The sequence below is a fragment of the Scyliorhinus canicula genome, chromosome 7 (assembly GCF_902713615.1).
Source record: "Scyliorhinus canicula chromosome 7, sScyCan1.1, whole genome shotgun sequence".
Lineage (NCBI taxonomy): Eukaryota > Metazoa > Chordata > Chondrichthyes > Carcharhiniformes > Scyliorhinidae > Scyliorhinus > Scyliorhinus canicula.
This window is the reverse complement of record NC_052152.1, coordinates 5,304,023-5,326,489: the sequence shown is the minus strand read 5'-3', so window position 1 is coordinate 5,326,489 and position 22,467 is coordinate 5,304,023. Positions and strand designations below refer to the sequence as shown.

Sequence of the window (22,467 nt, the reverse complement as noted above, 5' to 3'; positions counted from 1 at the left end):
TTACTAACCCATCCTTCTACACCCTCTTCCAGGTCATTTATAAAAATGACAAACAGCAGTGGCCCCAAAACAGATCCTTGCGGTACACCACTAGTAACTGAACTCCAGGATGAACCTTTGCCATCAACCACCATCCTCTGTCTTCTTTCAGCTAGCCAATTACTGATCCAAACCGCTAAATCACCTTCAATCCCATACTTCCTTATTTTCTGCAGTAGCCTACCGTGGGGAACCTTATCAAACGCCTTACTGAAATCCATATACACCACATCAACCGCTTTACCCTGATCCACCTGTTTGGTCACCTTCTCAAAAAACTCAATAAGGTTTGTGAGGCATGACCTACCCTTCACAAAACCGTGTTGACTATCGCTAATCAACTTGTACTTTTCAAGATGATTATAAACCCTATCTCTTATAACCTTTTCCAACATTTTACCCACAACCGAAGTAAGGCTCACAGGTCTATAATTACCAGGTTTGTCTCTACTCCCCTTCTTGAACAAGGGGACAACATTTGCTATCCTCCAGTCTTCCGGCACTATTCCTGTCGACAAAGACGACATAAAAATCAAGGACAAAGGCTCTGCAATCTCCTCCCTGGCTTCCCAGAGAATCCTAGGATAAATCCCATCTGGCCCAGGCGACTTATCTATTTTGACATTTTCCAAAATTGCTAACACCTCCTCCTTTTGAACCTCAATTCCATCTAGCCTGGTCGACTGAACCCGAGTGTTCTCCTCGACAACATTGTCTTTCCCCAGTGTAAACACTGATGAAAAATATCCATTTAACGCTTCCCCTATCTCCTCTGATTCCACATACAACTTTCCACTACTATCCTTGATTGGCCCTAATCCTACTCTAGTCATTCTTTTGTTCCTGATATACCTATAGAAAGCCTTAGGGTTTTCCTTGATCCTATCCGCCAACGACTTTCTGTGTCCTCTCCTCGCTCTTCTTAACTCTCCCTTTAGGTCCTTCCTGGCTAACTTGTAACTCTCAAGTGCCCTAACTGAGCCTTCATGTCTCATCCTAACATAAGCCTTCTTCTTCCTCTTGACAAGTGCTTCAACTTCCTTCGTAAACCACGGCTCCCTTGCTCGACAACTTCCTCCCTACCTGACAGGTACATACTTATCAAGGACACGCAGTAGCTGTTCCTTGAAAAAGCTCCACATTTCGATTGTACCCATCCCCTGCAGTTTCCTTCCCCATCCTATACATCCTAAATCTTGCCGAATAGCATCATAATTGCCTTTCCCCCAGCTATAATTCTTGCCTTGCGGTATATACCTATCCCTGCCCATTGCTAAAGTAAACATAACCGAGTTGTGATCACTATCACCAAAGTGCTCACCTACATCTAAATCTAACACCTGGCCGGGTTCATTACCCAGTACCAAATCCAATGTGGCTTCGCCCCTTGTTGGCCTGTCTACATACTGTGTCAGAAAACTCTCCTGCACACACTGTACAAAAACTGACCCATCTATAGTACTCGAACTATAGTATTTCCAGTCAATATTTGGAAAGTTAAAGTCCCCCATAACAACTACCCTGTTACTCTCGCTCCTGTCGAGAATCATCTTTGCAATCCTTTCCTCTACATCTCTGGAACTATTCGGAGGTCTATAGACAACTCCCAATAGGGTGACCTCTCCTCTCCTGTTCCTAACCTCGGCCCATACTACCTCAGTAGACGAGTCCTCAAACGTCCTTTCTACCGCCGTAATACTTTCTTTGATTAACAATGCCACACCCCCCCCTCTTTTACCATCTTCTCTGTTCTTACAGAAACATCTAAATCCTGGAACCTGCAACAACCATTCCTGTCCCTGCTCTACCCATGTCTCCGAAATCGCCACAACATCGAGATCCCAGGTATCAACCCATGCTGCAAGCTCACCCACCTTATTCCGGATGCTCCTGGCGTTGAAGTAGACACACTTCAAACCAGCGTCTTGCTTGCTTGTCATTGTGCTGACGAGTCACACGGGGAGGTGGTGGTGTGGTTGTATTGTCACTGGACTAGTAACCCTGAAACCCCAGGGGCTTCTCTGGGGACACGGGTTCGAATCCCACCATGGCCGATGTTGAAATGTGAACTCAATAAAAATTTGGGCAATTAAGAGTCTAATGACGACCTTGAAACCATCGTCGATTGTTGTAAAAACCCATCTGGTTGACAAATGTTCTTAAGGGGAAGGAAACTTGCCATCTGGCCTACGTGGGGCTTCAGATGCACAGCAATGTGGTTGATTCTTAAATGCCCTCTCAGTTAAAGGGCAATTAGGGATGGGCAATAAATGCCGACCCAGTAAGCGACACCCGTATCATAGATACATAGAACACACAGTGCAGAAGGAGGCCATTCGGCCCATCGGGTCTGCACCGACCCACTTAAGCTCTCAATTGCACCCTATCCCCATAACCCAATAACCCCTCCTAACCTTTTTGGACACTAAGGGCAATTTATCATGGCCAATCCACCTAACCTGCACGTCTTTGGACTGTGGGAGGAAACCGCAGCACCCGGAGAAAACCCACGCAGACACGGGGAGAACGTGCAGACTCCGCACAGACAGTGGGGAATCGAACGTCGGACCCTGGCGCTGTGAAGCCACAGTGCTAACCACGCGTGCTACCGTGCTGCCCTGAATCCCAGAAATTAATAAAAAAATAAAGTGGTGATACTGCATATTTCCAGTCAGGACACGATGACTGGGAGGGATCTTGCAGGTGATGGTGTTCCCATGTACCTGATAGCCTTATTCTTCTAGATTGTAGAGGTCGCAGGTTTGGAAGGTGCTGTTGAAGGGGCCTTGGTGAGTTGCTGCAGTGCATCTTGTAGCTGCCACTGTGCGTCAGAGGAGGTGAATGTTTAAGGTAGTGGATGGGGTGCCAATCAAGCAAGCTGTTTGGTTGGTATTGAGCTTGAATGTTGTCGGAGCTACACTCAGCCAGGCATTTTCCATCCAACTTCTAACTTATGCCTTGCATGGTAGAAGGCTTGGGGGAGTCAGGAGCAATGTTTCCTCTTAGTTGCGCTGATGCATGGCCACACAGAGATAAAACTGGCCATGCATAGCCATGTTACCTTTAAGATGGGCACATGTATGAACTATGGCAACCTTGAAAGAACCACATAGTGCAATGAGCCAGTACACACAGCGACATTGGTCAGGAGGTTGAGTCGATGCATGGAATACATAACCTCAGACCTACTCTTGAAGCTGCAGTGATTATGCGAGTGATCCAGGAATGTTCCTGTCCAACAGTAACCAGTCGCCACTTCCGATTCTGGCCAAGGCAGTCTCGGATCCATATACACAGCAAAATCTGGATTCAAACAGAGTTTGCAGCGAAGAGCATACGGAGCAGTGACATATTTGAGAAAAGGGAGATTAGCCAGGGATGCTGGTTGGAAAAGATGGCTAAGTCAAGACTGGTCTTTTGAATCCTATTTAGACAAGTGAATATGTGGATTGAATGCTGTTCCAACGCAGGACTGAAGGCACATTTTCCACCTAAGGAACAGGAAATTTGGCTGACTTGCGTGTGTTTGACACTGATGCCAGCCAACTGGAATATTTCATCCCTCAACACTTCAGCTGAATACAAAATTCAAGACAAAGAAAATGCTTTAAGCTAAATTATTTGCACCAGTCCTTCCTCACACAGACTGCCATCACAGTAGATTAACAATGTAGTAGAGTCCTTTCCCAAAAACTGTCGAGGAGCTGCATGACATTTGGTTTCTCAATCTCACTGTGAACTGTAAATAACGTGTGTACAGTCAGGCTGTGTTGTGGGCTAGTCCAGCAGGAAATATATTCCCCACATTTATGAGTCACGTTTGTGTAAATCTACTGCAAACATCTCTGATTCTGTACAGTTCTGCCAACGAACTTCCACTGTCAAAGGAAACACATTCAACACAAAGGAAGCACAACCTCAGGCCTCAATGTCTAAACTCCTCCTCAGATTTTTATTTTATTCGCTCTTGGGATGTGGGCGTCGCTGGCTGGGGCAGCAGTTCCTGTCCATCCCTAATTGCCCTTGAACTGAGTGGCTTGCTCAGCCATTTCGGGGAGGGGGGGGTGGCGATTAAGGGTCAACCGCAATGCTGCGTGGGTCTGGAGTCACATGTAGGCCAGATCGGGTAAGGATGGCAGATTTTCTTCCCTGAAGGACATTATAATAATCTATAATGAAATGAAATGAAAATCGCTTATTGTCAACACGTAGGCTTCAATGAAGTTACTGTGAAAAGCCCCTAGTCGACACTGGATAAAAGCAACTTACTGCGGATGCTGGAATCTGAAACGAAAGAGAAAATGCTGGAAAATCTCAGCAGGTCTGGCAGCATCTGTAGGGAGAGAAAAGAGATAAAGTTTCGAGTCCAATGACTTTGACAAAGAGTCATCGGACTCGAAACATTCGCTCTTTTCTCTCCCCACAGATGCTGCCAGACCTGCAGAGTTTTTCCAGCATTTTCTCTTTCGATAATAATCTATACCCTTTATTAGAACATATAGAACAGTACAGCACAGAACAGGCCCTTCGGCCCTCTATGTTGTGCCGAGCAATGATCACGCTACTCAAACCCACGTATCCACCCTACACCCGTAACCCAACAACACCCCCCTTAACCTTACTTATTAGGACACCACGGGCAATTTAGCATGGCCAATCCACCTAACCCGCACATCTTTGGACTGTGGGAGGAAACCGGAGCATCCGGAGGAAACCCACGCACACACGGGGAGGACGTGCAGACTCCGCACAGACAGTGACCCAGCCGGGAACCGAACCTGGGACCCTGGAGCTGTGAAGCATTTATGCTAACCACCATGCTACCGTGCTGTCACAAGTAGGCTTACATGAACACTGCAATGAAGTTACTGTGAAAATGCCCTGGTCGCCATACTCCGGCGTCTGTTCGGGTTCACTGAGGGAGAATTCAGGTCCAATTCACCCTACAAACATTTCTTTCAGGACTTGTGGGAGGAAACCGGAGCACCTGGAGGAACCCTATCAGACACGGGGAGAACGTGAAGACTCCGCGCAGGCAGTGGCACAAGTCTGGAATCGAACGCGGGTGTTGTGAAGCAACAGTGCTAACCACTGTGTTACCGTGCCGCCCCATGAACATGAGCCAGATTGTTTTTTTCCGACAATTGGCAATGGTGTCATGGTCATCATGATACTTCTAATTCCAGATTTTAAAAAATTGAATTCAAATGTCACCATCTGCCGTGGCGGGATTCGAACCTGGGTCCCCAGAGCATTACCCTGGGTCTCTGGAGCAAGTATAAGCCAGTCAGTACATTGGTCGTGGGAAAACTTTAAGAAACAATAACCCCACAGCAAAATTTAATGGTGCGAAATAAACAAAAGCTTTCGTTGTAGGCTGTTCTTGAACATAAGTCTAACCCTCCCTCATCCCGGGAGATCTGTTGGCACACTGCCTTCTGAACATGGCTCCAAGCTTTACTGTCGTCCATTATCTTTTCAACCAGTCTCTTCTCCTTTGTTATACAGTAAGAAGTCTTACAACACCAGGTTAAAGTCCCACAGGTTTGTTTCAAACACGAGCTTTCGGTGCACTGCTCCTTTGTTATATAAGACAAGAATAACCAACATCAGTAAAGTACCTTGTGGATGACTGGTGGGATTGGGGAGGCTTATAACTGCATTCAATCGAGAAATATTTGTCTTCCTGCATCTTTTAATGACACAAGCATAATTTCTTCAAGTACAAAACACACACTGGAAAGCTGCGATCAACACTTTGAAACAGATTAAAATCCCACCTTTCCCTTTCTACCTTTGCTGTCTGGTTTAAGTACACATCAGTGATTTGTTGCAATATGTTTAATTATAGTTGATTCATTTCTCCTTGATTACCATTAAAATTGCAAAATGACTTCAACCCCGAGACGGTGTGCTGTTACTTAATGCGCTAATCAGTTCAGGATCTTCAATCAAAGCCCAACACATTTCTTTTAACTTGTGTGTGTCTCACAGCAACCAGAATCGGACCGCTAAATTAAGTAATTGGAGAAAGGAAGTCTGGAACATGTTTAATTTGTTCTTTCACAATTTTCAGTCACAGCAACTCTTCTCAACAAAAGTCCCACCCCAAATTGCAGCTAATGTAGTCACAAGGTCTGAATAATGCAAGTCACCCCATCACGCAACAGCCCACTATGAAAAACTGACAGTTCCAACACAGCAGTTAACAACCTTGAGCAACTGATATATTGTCAAAATAACCTTCAGAAACTCTCAGTACAGTCCCTCAGTAAGCACAGCGCTCCCCCAGAACTGGAGCCCTGGCATGCAGAGCTCCCTCCGTACTGATCATCTGACAGTATCACACTTTCATCACTGCTGATCTTCCAACAGATTATCACAGCCTCAGTACTGCCCCTTAAACAGTGCAGCAATCCATCAGTACTGATCCTCTGACAGTGCGGCACTCCCTCAGTACTGACCCTCTGACAGTGCGGCACTCCCTCAGTACTGACCCTCTCACAGTGCGGCACTCCCTCAGTACTGACCCTCTGACAGTGCGGCACTCCCTCAGTACTGACCCTCTGACAGTGCAGCACTCCCTCAGTACTGACCCTCTGACAGTGCGGCACTCCCTCAGCACTGACCCTCTGACAGTGCAGCGCTCCCTCAGTACTGACGCTCTGACAGTGCAGCACTCCCTCAGTACTGACCCTCTGACAGTGCGGCACTCCCTCAGTACTGACCCTCTGACAGTGCAGCACTCCCTCAGTACTGACGCTCTGACAGTGCAGGACTCCCTCAGTACTGACCCTCTGACAGTGCAGCGCTCCCTCAGTACTGACCCTCTGACAGTGCGGCACTCCCTCAGTACTGACCCTCTGACAGTGCAGGACTCCCTCAGTACTGACCCTCTGACAGTGCAGCACTCCCTCAGTCCTGACCCTCTGACATTGCAGCACTCCCTCAGTACTGACCCTCTGACAGTGCGGCACTCCCTCAGTGCTGACCCTCTGGCAGTGCAGCACTCCCTCAGTACTGACCCTCTGACAGTGCGGCACTCCCTCAGTACTGACCCTCTGACAGTGCAGCACTGCCCCAGTACTGACTCTCCGACATTGCAGCACTCCCTCAGTACTGACCCTCTGACAGTGCAGCACTCCCTCAGTACTGACTCTCCGACATTGCAGCACTCCCTCAGTACAAGAAGGGAAGTAGGGAAAATAAATCAGGTAATTACAGACCAGCGAGTCCAACATCAGCAGTAGGGAAATTACTGGAAAAGATTTTGAGGGATATAATTTACGTTCACTTGAAGAGGCAAGGATTAGTTAATCAAGGATAGTCAGCATGGCTTTTTCATGGGGAGATGGTGTCAAACAAATTTGATTGAATTTTTCACGGCGATGACAAGGTGTGTTGATGAGGATAGTGCAGTTAATGTTGTCGCCATGGACTTCAGTGAGACCCACATGGGAGACTGATCATGAAGGTAAGAGCCCATGGGGTCTGGGGAAATGTGGCAAATTAGTTCCAAAATTGGCTTCATGGCAGGAGGCAGAGGGTGATCAGAGATTGCTTTTGTGACTGTGTCCAATGGTGTACTGGAGGGATGGGGGCTGGGTCCTTTGCTGTTTGTGGTGCACATTAATGATCTAAACATCAATGTGGGAGGTATGATCAGTACATTTGCAGATTACATGAAAATTCACGGTGTGGTAAATAGTGAGGAGCAAAGCCTTAGATTAGAGGACTGGAGTGCTGAGCTTGTGGCATTTGAGTGCTACAGTGAGAGTTTGGTGACTGAGGGAGTGCTGAGCTTATGGCATTTGAGTGCTACAGTGAGAGTTTGGTGACTGAGGGAGTTAGGTGAGGAGGGAGTAAGGTGCTCCTTACATTTCATTTCCTATATTTATCAAAGAGCGTGAAGGGAGCCAGGAGTTTAGAGTACAGCTGACTGGAAGTAGAGTCGGAGGGCGGAGGTCCAGTTGGTCCACAGGGCAGCTAATTCTGTAAAGTAAGAGGGGATGGAGGCTAGGGCAGTTGCATGCTCCTCCTGTAGGATATGGGTGGTGAGGGAAACCACTGGTGTCCCCGCTGACTATACCTGCGGGAAGTGCACCCAACTCCAGCTCCTCAGAGACCGTGTTAAGGTACTGGAGCTGGAGCTGGATGAACTTCGGATCATCCGGGAGGCAGAGGGGGTTATAGAGAAGAGTTACAGGGAGGTAGCCACACCAAAGGTACTGGACAAGAGTAGCTGGGTTACAGTCAGGGGAAAGAAAACTAACAGGCAGACAGTGCAGGGATCCCTCGTGGTCGTTCCCCTTCAAAACAAGTATACCGTTTTGGATGCTGTTGGGGGGGATGACCTACGGGGGGAAGGCCCCAGCGGCCAGGTCTCTGGCACTGAGTCTGGCTCTGGGGCTCAGAAGGGAAGGGGGGAGCATAGAAAAGCAATAGTAATAGGAGATTCAATGGTTAGGGGAATAGATAGGAGATTCTGTGGTCGCGAGCGAGACTCCCGAATGGTATGTTGCCTCCCGGGTGCCAGGGCCAGGGATGTCTCGGATCGTGTCTTCAGGATCCTGAAGGGGGAGGGTGAGCAGCCAGACGTCGTGGTGCACATTGGTACCAACGACGTAGGTAGGAAAAAGGGTGTGGAGGTAATAAACAAGTTTAGGGAGTTAGGCTGGAAGTTAAAGGCCAGGACAGACAGAGTTGTCATCTCTGGTTTGTTGCCGGTGCCACGCGATAGCGAGGCTAGGAATAGGGAGAGAGTGCAGTTGAACACGTGGCTGCAGGAATGGTGTAGGAGGGAGGGCTTCAGGTATTTGGATAATTGGAGCGCATTCTGGGGAAGGTAGGACCTGTACAAGCAGGACGGGTTGCATCTGAACCAGAGGGGCACCAATATTCTGGGGGGGAGGTTTTCTAGTACTCTTCGGGAGGGTTTAAACTAATTTGGCAGGGTAATGGGAACTGGATCTGTAGTCCAGCAACTAAGGTGGACGATAGTCAGGACGCCAAAGCACGTAGTGATGCAGTAGGGAAGGTAACACTGACAAAGGAGAGTACTTGCAGGCAAGGAGATGGGTTGAAGTGTGTATACTTTAATGCAAGAAGCATCAGGAATAAGGTGGGTGAACTTAAGGCATGGATCGGTACTTGGGACTACGATGTGGTGGCCATCACGGAAACTTAGATAGAAGAGGGGCAGAAATGGTTGTTGGAGGTCCCTGGTTATAGATGTTTCAACAAGATTAGGGAGGATGGTAAAAGAGGTTGGGGGGGGGGGGGGGGGGCATTGTTAATTAGAGATAGTATAACAGCTGCAGAAAGGCAGTTCGAGGGGGATCTGCCTACTGAGGTAATATGGGTTGAAGTCAGAAATAGGAAAGGAGCAGTCACCTTGTTGGGAGTTTTCTATAGGCCCCCCAATAGCAGCAGAGATGTGGAGGAACAGATTGGGAAACAGATTTTGGAAAGGTGCAGAAGTCACAGGGTAGTAGTCATGGGTGACTTCAACTTCCCAAACATTGAGTGGAAACTCTTTAGATCAAATAGTTTGGATGGGGTAGTGTTTGTGCAGTGTGTCCAGGAAGCTTTTCTAACACAGCATGTAGATTGTCCGACCAGAGGGGAGGCCACGGGGAGGCCATATTGGATTTAGTACTTGGTAATGAACCAGGGCAGGTGATAGATTTGTTAGTGGAGGAGCATTTTGGAGGTAGTGACCACAAGTCTGTGACTTTCACTTTAGTTATGGAGAGGGATAGGTGCGTGCAACAGGGCAAGGTTTATAATTGGGGGAAGGGTAAATACAATGCTGTCAGACAAGAATTGAAGTGCAGAAGTTGGGAACATAGGCTGTCAGGGAAGGACACAAGTGAAATGTGGAACTTGTTCAAGGAACAGGTACTGCGTGTCTTTGATATGTATGTCCCTGTCAGGCAGGGAAGAGATGGTCGAGTGAGGGAACCATGGTTGACAAGAGAGGTTGAATGTCTTGTTAAGAGGAAGAAGGAGACTTGTGTAAGGCTAAAGAAACAAGGTTCAGACAGGGCACTGGAGGGATACAAGATAGCCAGGAGGGAACTGAAGAAAGGGATTAGGAGAGCTCAGAGAGGGCATAAAAAATCTTTGGCGGGTAGGATCAAGGAAAACCCCAAGGCATTTTACACATATGTGAGAAATATGAGAATGACTAGAGCGAGGGTAGGTCCGATCAAGGACAGTAGCGGGAGATTGTGTATTGAGTCTGAAGAGATAGGTCTTGAACAAGTATTTTTCTTCAGTATTTACAAACGAGAGGGGCCATATTGTTGGAGAGGACAGCGTGAAGCAGACTGATAAGCTTGAGGAGATACTTGTCAGGAAGGAAGATGTGTTGCGCGTTTTGAAAAACTTGAGGATAGACAAGTCCCCCGGGCCTGACGGGATATATCCAAGGATTCTATGGGAAGCAAGAAATGAAATTGCAGAGCCGTTGGCAATGATCTTTTCGTCCTCGCTGTCAACAGGGGTGGTACCAGAGGATTGGAGAGTGGCGAATGTCGTGCCCCTGTTCAAAAAAGGGAATAGGGATAACCCTGGGAATTCCAGGCCAGTTAGTCTTACTTCGGTGGTAGGCAAAGTAATGGAAAGGGTGCTGAGGGATAGGATTTCTGAGCATCAGGAAAGACATTGCTTGATTAGGGATAGTCAGCACAGATTTGTGAGGGGTAGGTCTTGCCTTACAAGTCTTTGAGGAGGTGACCAAGCATGTGGATGAAGGTAAAGCAGTGGATGTAGTGTACATGGATTTTAGTAAGGCATTTGATAAGGTTCCCCATGGTAGGCTTATGCAGAAAGTAAGGAGGCATGGGATAGTGGGAAATTTGGCCAGTTGGATAACGAATTGGCTAACCGATAGAAGACAGAGAGTGGTGGTGGATGGCAAATATTCAGCCTGGAGCCCAGTTATCAGTGACGTACCGCAGGGATCAGTTCTGGGTCCTCTGCTGTTTGTGATTTTCATTAACGACTTGGATGAGGGAGTTGAAGGGTGGGTCAGTAAATTTGCAGATGCTACGAAAATTGGTGGAGTTGTGGATAGTGAGGAGGGCTGTTGTCGGCTTCAAAGAGACATAGATAGAATGCAGAGCTGGGCTGAGAAGTGGCAGATGGAGTTTAACCCTGACAAGTGTGAGGTTGTCCATTTTGGAAGGACAAATATGAATGCGGAATACAGGGTTAATGGTAGGGTTCTTGGCAATGTGGAGGAGCAGAGAGATCTTTGAAAGTTGCCACTCAAGTGGATAGAGCTGTGAAGAAGGCCTATGGTGTGCTAGCGTTCATTAGCAGAGGGATTGAATTTAAGAGCCGTGAGGTGATGATGCAGCTGTACAAAACCTTGGTCAGGCCACATTTGGAGTACTGTGTGCAGTTCTGGTCACCTCATTTTAGGAAGGATGTGGAAGCTTTGGAAAAGGTGCAAAGGAGATTTACCAGGATGTTGCCTGGAATGGAGAGTAGGTCATACGAGGAAAGGTTGAGGGTGCTAGGCCTTTTCTCATTAGAACGGAGAAGGATGAGGGGCGACTTGATAGAGATTCTCAGATGATTAGGGGAATAGATAGAGTAGACAGTCAGAGACTTTTTCCCCGGGTGGAACACACCATTACAAGGGGACATAAATTTAAGATAAATGGTGGAAGATATAGAGGGGATGTCAGAGGTAGGTTCTTTACCCAGAGAGTAGTGGGGGCATGGAATGCACTGCCTGTGGAAGTAGTTGAGTCGGAAAAGTTAGGGACCTTCAAGCGGCTATTGGATAGGTACATGGATTAGGGTAGAATAATGGAGTGTAGGTTAACTTCTTAAGGGCAGCACGGTAGCATTGTGGATAGCACAATTGCTTCACAGCTCCAGGGTCCCAAGTTCGATTTCGACTTGGGTCGCTGTCTGTGTGGAGTCTGCACATCCTCCCCGCGACTGCGTGGGTTTCCTCCGGGTACTCCGGTTTCCTCCCACAGTCCAAAGATGTGCAGGTTGGGTGGATTGGCCATGAAAAATTGTCCAAAATTCTATGATTAACCTAGGACAAAAGTTTGACGCAACATCGTGGGCCGAAGGGCCTGTTCTGTGCTGTATTTCTCTATCTCTATAGGTGGGCTGGTCATATGGGCAGAACAGTGGCAAATGCAATTAAACTCTGAAATGTGTGAGGTGATACATTTTGGAAGAACTAACAAGACAAGGGAATGCTCAATGAACGGTAAGAAGTGCAGAGGGCCAGAGGGATTTTGGATTGCAGGTCTGAAGATCCCTGAAGACAGCAGGACAAGTAGTTCAAGAGGTTAAGAAGACAGATGGGAGTTTTGCCTTTCTTAGCTGAGACATTGTACATGAAAGCAGGGAGGTTATGTTGGTGCTGTATAAAACGCTGGTTAGGCCACAGTCGTGTGGGCTGTTCCGGTTGACAGTCACCAGGCTGTTGCCTGAGCTGGAGCATTTCAGAAATGAAGAGTGGCTGGTCAGGCTGGGGTTGTTTTCCTTCGAGAAGAGAAAGCTGAGATAGGATCTGTTTGAGTTGTACAAAATTATGAGGGACATGGAAGGAAAGTCAATATCCAGGGGGCATAGATTTAAACTAACGGGCAGGAGATTTACAGGGAATTTGAGAAAAACATTTTGAGCCAGAGGGTGGTGGGAGTCTGGAACTTGCTGCTTCAAAATGTGGTAGTGGCGGGAACCCTCGCAACATTTAAGAAGCATTTAGATGAGCACATCATACACCATAGCTCACAAGGCTGCAATTACTGGAAAATGGGACGAAAATAAATATGTGATGGATGGCCAGTGTTGACATGATGCACTGAAGGGCCTCTTTCTAAGCTGAAAAACTCTTACTCTACAGACTCTCCAACAGTGCAGAGCTCCCTTAGTGATGCCCTGTTGACAGTGCAGCACTCCCTCAGTACTGACCCTCTGACAGTGCAGCACCCCCTCAGTACTGACCCTCTGACAGTGCAGCACTCCCTCAGTACTGACCCTCTGACAGTGCAGCACCCCCTCAGTACTGACCCTCTGACAGTGCGGCACTCCCTTAGTGATGCCCTGTTGACAGTGCAGCACTCCCTCAGTACTGACCCTCTGACAGTGCAGCACCCCCTCAGTACTGACCCTCTGACAGTGCGGCTCTCCCTCAGTACTGACCCTCTGACAGTGCAGCACTCCCTCAGTACTGACCCTCTGACAGTGCAGCACTCCCTCAGTACTGACCCTCTGACAGTGCAGCTCTCCCTCAGTACTGACCCTCTGACAGTGCAGCACTCCCTCAGTACTGACCCTCTGACAGTGCAGCTCTCCCTCAGTACTGACCCTCTGACAGTGCGGCACTCCCTCAGTACTGACCCTCTGACAGTGCAGCACTCCCTCAGTACTGACCCTCTGACAGTGCGGCACTCCCTCAGTACTGACCCTCTGACAGTGCGGCACTCCCTCAGTACTGACCCTCTGACAGTGCTGCACTCCCTCAGTACTGACCCCCTGACAGTGCAGCACTCCCTCAGTACTGACCCTCTGACAGTGCGGCACTCCCTCAGTACTGACCCTCTGACAGTGCAGCACTCCCTCAGTACTGACCCTCTGACAGTACGGCGCTCCCTCAGTACTGACCCTCTGACAGTGCAGCACTCCCTCAGTACTGACCCTCTGACAGTGTGACACTCCCTCAGCACTGACCCTCTGACAGTGCGGCACTCCCCCAGTACTGACCCTCTGACAGTGCAGCACTCCCTCAGTACTGACCCTCTGACAGTGTGACACTCCCTCAGCACTGACCCTCTGACAGTGCGGCACTCCCCCAGTACTGACCCTCTGACAGTGCAGCACTCCCTTAGTACTGACCCTCTGACAGTGCGACTCTCCCTCAGCACTGACCCTCTGACTGTGCAGCACTCCCTCAGTACTGACCCTCTGACAGTGCGGCACTCCCTCAGCACTGACCCTCTGACTGTGCAGCACTCCCTCAGTACTGACTCTCTGACAGTGCAGCACTCCCTCAGTACTGACCCTCTGACAGTGCAGCACTCCCACAGTACTGACCCTCTGACAGTGCGGCACTCCCTCAGTACTGACCCTCTGACAGCGCGGCACTCCCTCGTACTGACCCTCTGACAGTGCAGCACTCCCTCAGTACTGACCCTCTGACAGTGTGACACTCCCTCAGTAGTGACTCTCTGACAGTGCAGCACTCCCTCAGTACTGACCCTCTGATAGTGCAGCACTCCCTCAGTGCAGACCCTCTGACAGTGCGGCACTCCCTCAGTACTGACCCTCTGACAGTGCAGCACTCCCTCAGTACTGACCCTCTGACAGTGCGGCACTTCCTCGTACTGACCCTCTGACAGTGCAGCACTCCCTCAGTACTGACCCTCTGACAGTGCGGCACTCCCTCAGTACTGACCCTCTGACAGTGCAGCACTCCCTCAATACTGACCCTCTGACAGTGCAGCACTCCCTCAGTACTGACCCTCTGACAGTGTGACACTCCCTCAGTAGTGACTCTCTGACAGTGCAGCACTCCCTCAGTACTGACCCTCTGATAGTGCAGCACTCCCTCAGTGCAGACCCTCTGACAGTGCGGCACTCCCTCAGTACTGACCCTCTGACAGTGCGGCACTCCCTCAGTACTGACCCTGTGACAGTGCGGCACTCCCTCAGTACTGACCCTCTGACAGTGCAATACTCCCTCAGTACTGACCCTCTGACAGTGCAGCACTCCCTCAGTACTGACCCTCTGACAGTGCGGCACTCCCTCAGTACTGACCCTCTGACAGTGCAGCACTCCCTCAGCACTGCCCCTCTGACAGTGCAGCACTCCCTCAGTACTGACCCTCTGACAGTGCAGCACTCCCTCAGCACTGCCCCTCTGACAGTGCAGCACTCCCTCAGTACTGACCCTCTGACAGTGCAGCACTCCCTCAGCACTGACCCTCTGACAGTGCAGCACTTCCTCAGTACTGACACTCTGACAGTGCAGCACTCCCTCAGTACTGACCCTCTGACAGTGCAGCACTCCCTCAGTACTGACGCTCTGACAGTGCAGCACTCCCTCAGTACTGACCCTCTGACAGTGCAGCACTCCCTCAGTACTGACCCTCTGACAGTGCAGCACTTCCTCAGTACTGACACTCTGACAGTGCAGCACTCCCTCAGTACTGACCCTCTGACAGTGCAGCACTCCCTCAGTACTGACGCTCTGACAGTGCAGCACTCCCTCAGTACAGACCCTCTGACAGTGCAGCGCTCCCTCAGTACTGACCCTCTGACAGTGCAGCACTCCCTCAGTCCTGACCCTCTGACAGTGCGGCACTCCCTAAGTACTACACCGTGGTTGTCGATCTTGTCTTTTAAACCCTCGAGTTGGACTTGAGCCCACAACGTCCTGACCTGGAGGTGAGAGCACTCCCCTCTGAGTTCCAGCCGATAGCAGAGCAACAAAAACAAAGAATATTCCACTTTTGATGGTTCAGACACACGGCACAATGTTACAATCTTACCGACTGTGGACTTACCGATGAAATTCAGGTATCCTTCTCCACCCAGAGCATGCGTGATGAGCCGGATCATTTTGTGCAGCTGTATGCCACGGTCTACCACCACCGTGAAGGGAGACAGAATGCTCATGTTCGTATACATCTCCGCGTCCATCAGCCAAAATGCTAAGGTCTTGTCCCCAACAAGGGCCTGTGTAACAAAATCTAAATCAACCAAGTGCCAGAGTACCTGATGCGCTAGCAGAGAAGTAACATGGAAAATGTTGCTGATATGCGTCAATAAATGAAACATTATACTGCAATGTAGAGTACATCAAAGCTAAGCTCGGTCTGTTCTCTTTACAGCAGAGGTGGCTGAGGGTAAATTTAATAGAGGTGTTCAAAGTTATTGATAGTAAATATAAAATACGGTTTCCAGTGGTGGGTCGGGGGGGTCAGTAACTAGAGGTCACAGATTTAGGGCACTTGTCAAATTGCCCAGTGAGAAGATGGGACGTAATCCTTTTACAGAGAAAGGTGCAAACCTGGATGTGCTGCCTTTAAGAGCAATGGAAGTAGAATTATTCCTAACTTTCCAAATGGAATTGGATAATTACGTGTAAAGGAAGCACACATGAAGAGCGATAGAAACAGAGAAGGAGAAAGGGATTAATTGAATAAATCTTTTCAAGGAGCCATTACAGCAGGATGGGACAAATCACCTGTGCCGTGTGATTCATAGAACATACAGTGCAGGAGGAGTCCATTTGGCCCATCGAGTCTGCACCGACCCACTTAAGCCGATGAAATATTAATCCTCTGAAAAGCTACTGTGGATTCAGCTTCCACAACATTTCCTTGCCCGACACACACGATCGTTCAAGGTCAAATGTGGAGTTTGGTTCTCTTGCCCAACTTTCAAAAGGCTTGTGGATTTTTCTGATCTACAGGCACAATTGTCAGGTGGATGTACCTTTAAGAAACAGGTGTTTATCAAATAGCTGCAGTGATGTCAGTGTGTGGGCAGAGCTGGGCTGTCTGTCTTTCACTTCAGTTTAAAGCTGGGATCTGCAGTGTGTTTAGTTTTGTTTTCAGAGTTGGAGAGCTATATTCAAAGCAAGCAGATATGTAAAATGATCTGTCTCTCTACAAGTTAAAGAATGTCTTCAGCTCATTTCATTGATGATTTCAAAGTAATCCCTGTTTCTGTTGAGAATTTAAACCTGCTGTCTTTGTCAAAAAAACATGAATGTTGCTTACGGTAAATTATATGAATCGGAACCCCTGGCTGGAGTGGAGGGAATGAGACAGTTTTTGGGTCAGTTGAGGTTCTCGAGGGTGGATAAGGATCCGGTGGAAGGGCTGGGAGCCCCAATTGAAATTGAGGAAATAATTGAGGGGCTGGAGGGCATGCAGTCGGGCAAGGCCCCGGGGCCGGACGGCTACCCGGTGGAATTCTATATAAGTTTTCAGAGATATTGAGCCCACTGCTGTTGAGGACATTTAATGAAGCGAGAAGGGAGTCCTCCCCCCAACAATATCGCAGGCCTCGATTTCATTGATCCTGAAACAGGAGAGGGATCTGGAGCAATGCGGGTCATACAGGCAAATTTCTCGATTGAATGTGGACGCCAAACTGCTGTCTTAGATACTGGACACAAGGATAGAGGATTGTGTCCCAGGGGTGATAGGGGAGGACCAGGCGGGATTTGTAAAGGGCAGGCAACTCACGGCCAATGTTCAGAGGCTTTTAAATGTTATTGTGATGCACTCAGAAAGAGGGGAGATGGAGGCGGTGGTCGCGAGGAATGAGGAGAAGGCTTTTGATCGGGTGGCGTGAGATTACCTGTGGGAGGCGCTGGGAGGGCTTCATTGACTCGGTGCGGTTGCTCTATCAGGCACCAGTAGCGAGTGTGTGTACAAACCGCCTGGGGTCAGGGTATTTAAACTACACCGAGAGACGAGGCAAGGGTGCTCCCTCTCCCCGCTACCATTTGCTCTGGCCATAGAGCCACTGACCATGGCGTTAAGAGCCTCGAGGAACTGGAAAGGGCTGGTTCTGAGGGGGGTGGGGGAGCATCGCGTCTCGCTTTACGCAGATGACCTGCTCAGGCCAATTGGAGGGGATGGGGGAAGTTATGCGAATCTTGGGGGAATTTGGTAATTTTTCAGGGTATAAACTGAACATGGGGAAAAGCGAGATGTTCGCGATCCAGGCAAGAGGACAGGAGAAGAGACTGGGAAAGCTGCCGCTTAGAATGGTAGGGAAGAGCTTTCGATATCTGGGAATCCAGGTAGCCCGGAAATGGGAGGAGCTGCACAAGTTAAACCTATCTCGGTTTCATAGAACATAGAAAGAGGACTTTAAGAGATGGGACATGCTCCCGCTTTCACTGGCGGGGAGGGTACAGACAGTGAAAATGACAGTCCTCTCCAGATTTCTGTTTGTCTTTCAATGCCTCCCCATCTTCATCCCAAAGGCCTTTTTCAAGCGGGTCAATAACGTTATTTAGGGCTTTGTGTGGGCGGGTAAAACCCCGCGAATGAGGAAAGTGTTGCTGGAGCGCAGTCGGGGGGAGGGTGGGTTGGCGCTGCCGAACTTTTGCAATTACTACTGGGTGGCTAATATAGCCATGATTAGAAAGTGGTTAGTGGGGGAGCGGATGGAGGCGGCGTCATGCAAATACACCAGTTTGGGAGCACTGATAATGGCACCTCTTCCATTCTCGCCGGCCCAATACTCCAAAAGTCCGGTGGTGGCGGCGGCTCTGAGGATCTGGGAGCAGTGGAGGAGACATAAGAGAGTGGAGGGAGCATCGGTTTGGACCCCGATTTATAATAATCATCGGGTACCGGGTAGGCTGGACGGTGGGTTCCGGAGATGGCAAAGGGCAGGAATTAGAAGGGTGGGGGATCTATTTATAGATGTGAGCTTTCCCAGCTTGAAAGCCTTGGAGGATAAATTTGAATTGCCAGCAGGTTCCGGCCTTCCCACTGCTGCCGCCAGGGGTGATACAGGACAGAGTAGTCTCCAGTACCTGGGTGGGAGAGGGGAAGGTATAAGATATTTACCAGGAACTCTTGGAATCGGAGGAAACTCCGGTGGAGGAGCTTAAGGGCAAATGGAAAGATAAGCTAGGAGGAGAGATAGAGGTGGGTCTGTGGGCGGATGCCCTAAGCAGGATTAACACACCCTCATCATGCGCCAGGCTTAGCCTGATACAATTCAAGGTAGTCCACCGGGCACACATAACGGTGGCCCGGGTGAGCAAGTTTTTTGGGGGTAGAGGACAGGTGTGCGAGGGGCGCGGGAAGACCAGCAAATCATGTCCACATGTTTTGGGCATGCCCGAAGCTTAGAGGGTTTTGGCAGGATTTTGCGAAGGCAATGTCCACGGTACTAAAAACATGGGTGGTGCCGAGTCCGGAGGTAGCGATCTTTGGAGTGTCGGAAGAGCCAGGAGTTCAGGGGGCGAAAGAGGCCGATGTCTTGGCCTTTGCCTCCCTGGTAGCCCGGAGACGGATCTTGTTACTGTGGAGGGACTCAAAGCCCCCGAGTGCAGAGACCTGGGTTAGTGACATGGCTGGGTTTCTCAGCCTCGAGAAAATAAAGTTCGCCTTAAGAGGGTCAATGGTTGGGTTTACCCGGAGGAGACAGCCGTTCGTCGACTTTCTCGGGGAAAATTAAAATGTCAGCAGAAGCAGAATTCGAAAGGGGGGGGGGGGGGGGGGGGGGAAGAGAGGGCCAGACTGTTGCTTTATGGTTGGGGCGTGTGAAGGTTGTGATGGGGGTGGAAATGTTTATTGTACCATGTTTATGTCGCTGTTATTGTTATCATTATAAAAACTTGCAAATACCCTAATAAAATATTTGTAAAAAAACTTTTGGATGTTGCTAGTAGACGTATTAAGGGTTACCTATAGAGTATTGCATCTGTGGGGTTATATGTGTTGGTAGTTGATAAGATGTTTACTGTGTGTTTATAAACTGTTAACTGGATTCATAGAATAAACATTGTTTTGTTTTAAAAATACCTTTTTAGATAGATCACTGTTGCATCACGCCTGTATAGTGGGCCTTTGTGCCCATCACCGAAAGCTATGAAAGGTTGTGGGTCAGGTGAACTCAATGGTACACTTTGGCGTTCTCTAAACACCTGGCCCATAATACAACACACACACCACTTAATGACCTTCACCATAGGCAACCCAAATCCTGATCTCACCATGCTTTCCAGCAAGTATCATGGATCGTGATCAGTAGTGAAAATCTTCAGCTGATTTTCTTCCCCCCTCGCGAAGCCCAGGGTGCTACAGTAGCTTTTGAATTACCTCCTCAGCTGTGGTCAGTTAACATGGTGGACAACAACCTGCATTTACATAACGCCTTTAGTAAATCATCCGAAAACTCTGCTCCTTCTTTGACTGTGAAGGGCTTTGGACATCTGGTGGTTGTGAAAGGTGCTGTATGAAAGCAAGTCTTCCTTATCTCCAGTGGAACAGCGACCAAACAAAAGGCAACATTAAGTCCCTGCGGCCCAAGTGCTCCAAACAAATTAGGAAGAAAAACAAAGTGCTGCAGATGCTGGAAATCTGAAATAAAAAGCGAACATGTCCGACAAACCCAGCAGGTTTGGCAGCAACGCTGGAGACAGAAACAGAATCAATGTTCTGAGTCCGTGTGACTGCAAGTTTGCGGATGAAACAAAGATTGGCAGAGTTGCTACTGGAGCCGAGGATACAACAGGATATAGATATCCAGGTTAAAGCTGGTTTAGCTCAGTGGGCTAGACAGCTGGTTTGTGAAGCAGAACAAGGCCAGCAGCGCGGGTTCAATTCCAGTACCAGCTTACCCAAACAGGCGCCAGAATGTGGCGACTAGGGGCTTTTCACAGTCACTTCATACTTGTGACAAAAAAAGGTTATTATTATTATTATTAGATAGATTGGAGATTTGGGCACAGAAATGGCAGATGGAGTTTAATCTGTACAAATGCAAGGTGATGAATTTTGGAGGATCAAATCTAGGTATGAATTATATTGTAAATGACAGAACTCTTGGGAACATTAACATACAGAGGGATCTGGACGTGCAGGTCAACAGATCCCTCAAAGTGGCAACACAGGTGGCCAAGGTGATTATAAGATACAGTATATGGCATGCTTACCTTCTTCAGCCGGGACACTGAGAACTGGATTTAGAAATCATGTTGCAGCAAACCGTGGTTTGGCCACATTTGGAGTATCTGGTCACCACATTATCAGAAGGATGTGGAAGTTGTGAAGGGAGTGCGAAGAAGGTTCACCAGGATGCTGCCTGGTTTCTCGGGTGTTTGCTATGAGGAGAGGTTGAATAAACTAAGATTTGTTCCACTGGAAAGACAGAGGCTGAGGGGAGACCTGATAGAGATCTACAAAATTATGAGAGGCATAGAGAGGGTGAGGGTCAGAGGTTTTTTCCAAGGATGGAAGTGTCAATTACACAGGGGGCACAGGTTCAAGGTGAGAGGGGGAAAATCTAAGGGAGATGTGCAGGGTAAGGTTTTTCCACACAGAGAGTGGTCGGTGCCTGGAACGTGCTGCCAGAGGATGTGGTGGAAGCAGGCACATTAATAACATTTAAGAGGCATCTGGATGGATACATGAATAGGGAGGAAATAGAGAGATACGGACCGAGTCAGGGCAGAAGGTTTTGTTTTTAGTTAGGGCACCATGGTCGGCGCAGGCTTGGAGGGCCGAAGGGCCTGTTCCTGTGCTGTACTTTTCTTTGTTCTTTGTTCTCAAAGGCAGGTTCTGTAGAAGGATCATATGAACTTGAAACTATGTGGTCCTGTCTCCGCAAATACTGCCAGACCTGCTGAGTTTGTCGACCAGATTGTTTTTTTTATATCAGAAAGAGGTCTGTGCGGTGTTTCAGAATATCAGGTTTGTTTTTGCAGAACTGCTACTGTTTATGAGCAAAATAATACTTTCAAAAGTAACAGCACACTAAAGCTTTATAAATGTTCCTTCAGAGCAGCAACGAGAATTTTAATTTGGTTGGTGAATCATCGGTTTTATCGGTCCTTTTCATAAGGTTTGTCTACTGAGGGAGCAGATAGGACTTGTAATTTAAGTACAGTTGTCAGGACATTCTCAGGCAGTCATTACTGGGTAAATGAATTAATTTGAATATTGAAATCTAATTTACAAAAGGAAAAGAAAATTGAAGGTCTAGACAAGTCTTCAAAAAAAAAAGCTTGGCAGCCATGTTCTTCCAAGACACACCACGGCCATTACAGTGAATTGTCCGACAGTAACGGAAATATATTGCGGAAAGGTTGCTCAAGTCATGACGTTCAAGTATATAATTTAACATCTACATTGCAGTAACATACAGCGGTGCAAATGCAATCACAAATTCCATGACATGGTCAAGCAGGGCTGTTGTTATCTAATTTGTTGAATATGTAGACATGCAGTCAAAGAGGTAAGGTTTAAGGAGCATCTTAAAGAGGGAGAGAGAGGTGATGCGGAGAGATTTTGGGAGGGTATTCCAGAGCTTTGGGCGAGGCAGCTGAAGGGTGGAGCGATGAAAATCAGGGACACGCAGGAGGCCAGAAAAGGGAAGAATTCAGAAACCGCATCGGGCTATGGGGCAGGGGGTGAGGCGGGGGGGAGGGGGGGTTACAGACACAGGGAGGGGTAAGGTTGGGGGGGGAGGGGGGTTACAGACAGAGGGAGGGGTAAGGTCGGGGGGGGGGTTACAGACAGAGGGAGGGGTAAGGTCGGGGGGGAGAAGATTTGAAAATAGAAACATAGAAAATAAGAGCAGGAGGAGGCCATTCGGCCCTACGATCGTGCTCTGCCATTGATTTTCTCGGCTGATCATCCAACTCAATAGCCTAATCCCACCTTCCCCCAATATCCTTTTATCCACTTT

The 22,467-nt window shown here is 48.5% G+C and overlaps 1 protein-coding gene across 4 annotated transcripts in view; it reads right to left on the bottom strand.

Moving 5' to 3' along the window:
* Nucleotides 1-22,467, bottom strand: part of LOC119968715 (1,4-alpha-glucan-branching enzyme-like) — a 707,296-nt gene that overhangs the window by 196,158 nt on the left and 488,671 nt on the right. For all 4 annotated transcript variants that reach the window (XM_038801318.1, XM_038801319.1, XM_038801320.1 and 1 more), the window contains exon 12: nucleotides 15,585-15,756. In XM_038801318.1, the coding sequence (XP_038657246.1) occupies nucleotides 15,585-15,756 (172 nt within the window). The remainder of the gene's footprint in view (nucleotides 1-15,584; nucleotides 15,757-22,467) is intronic.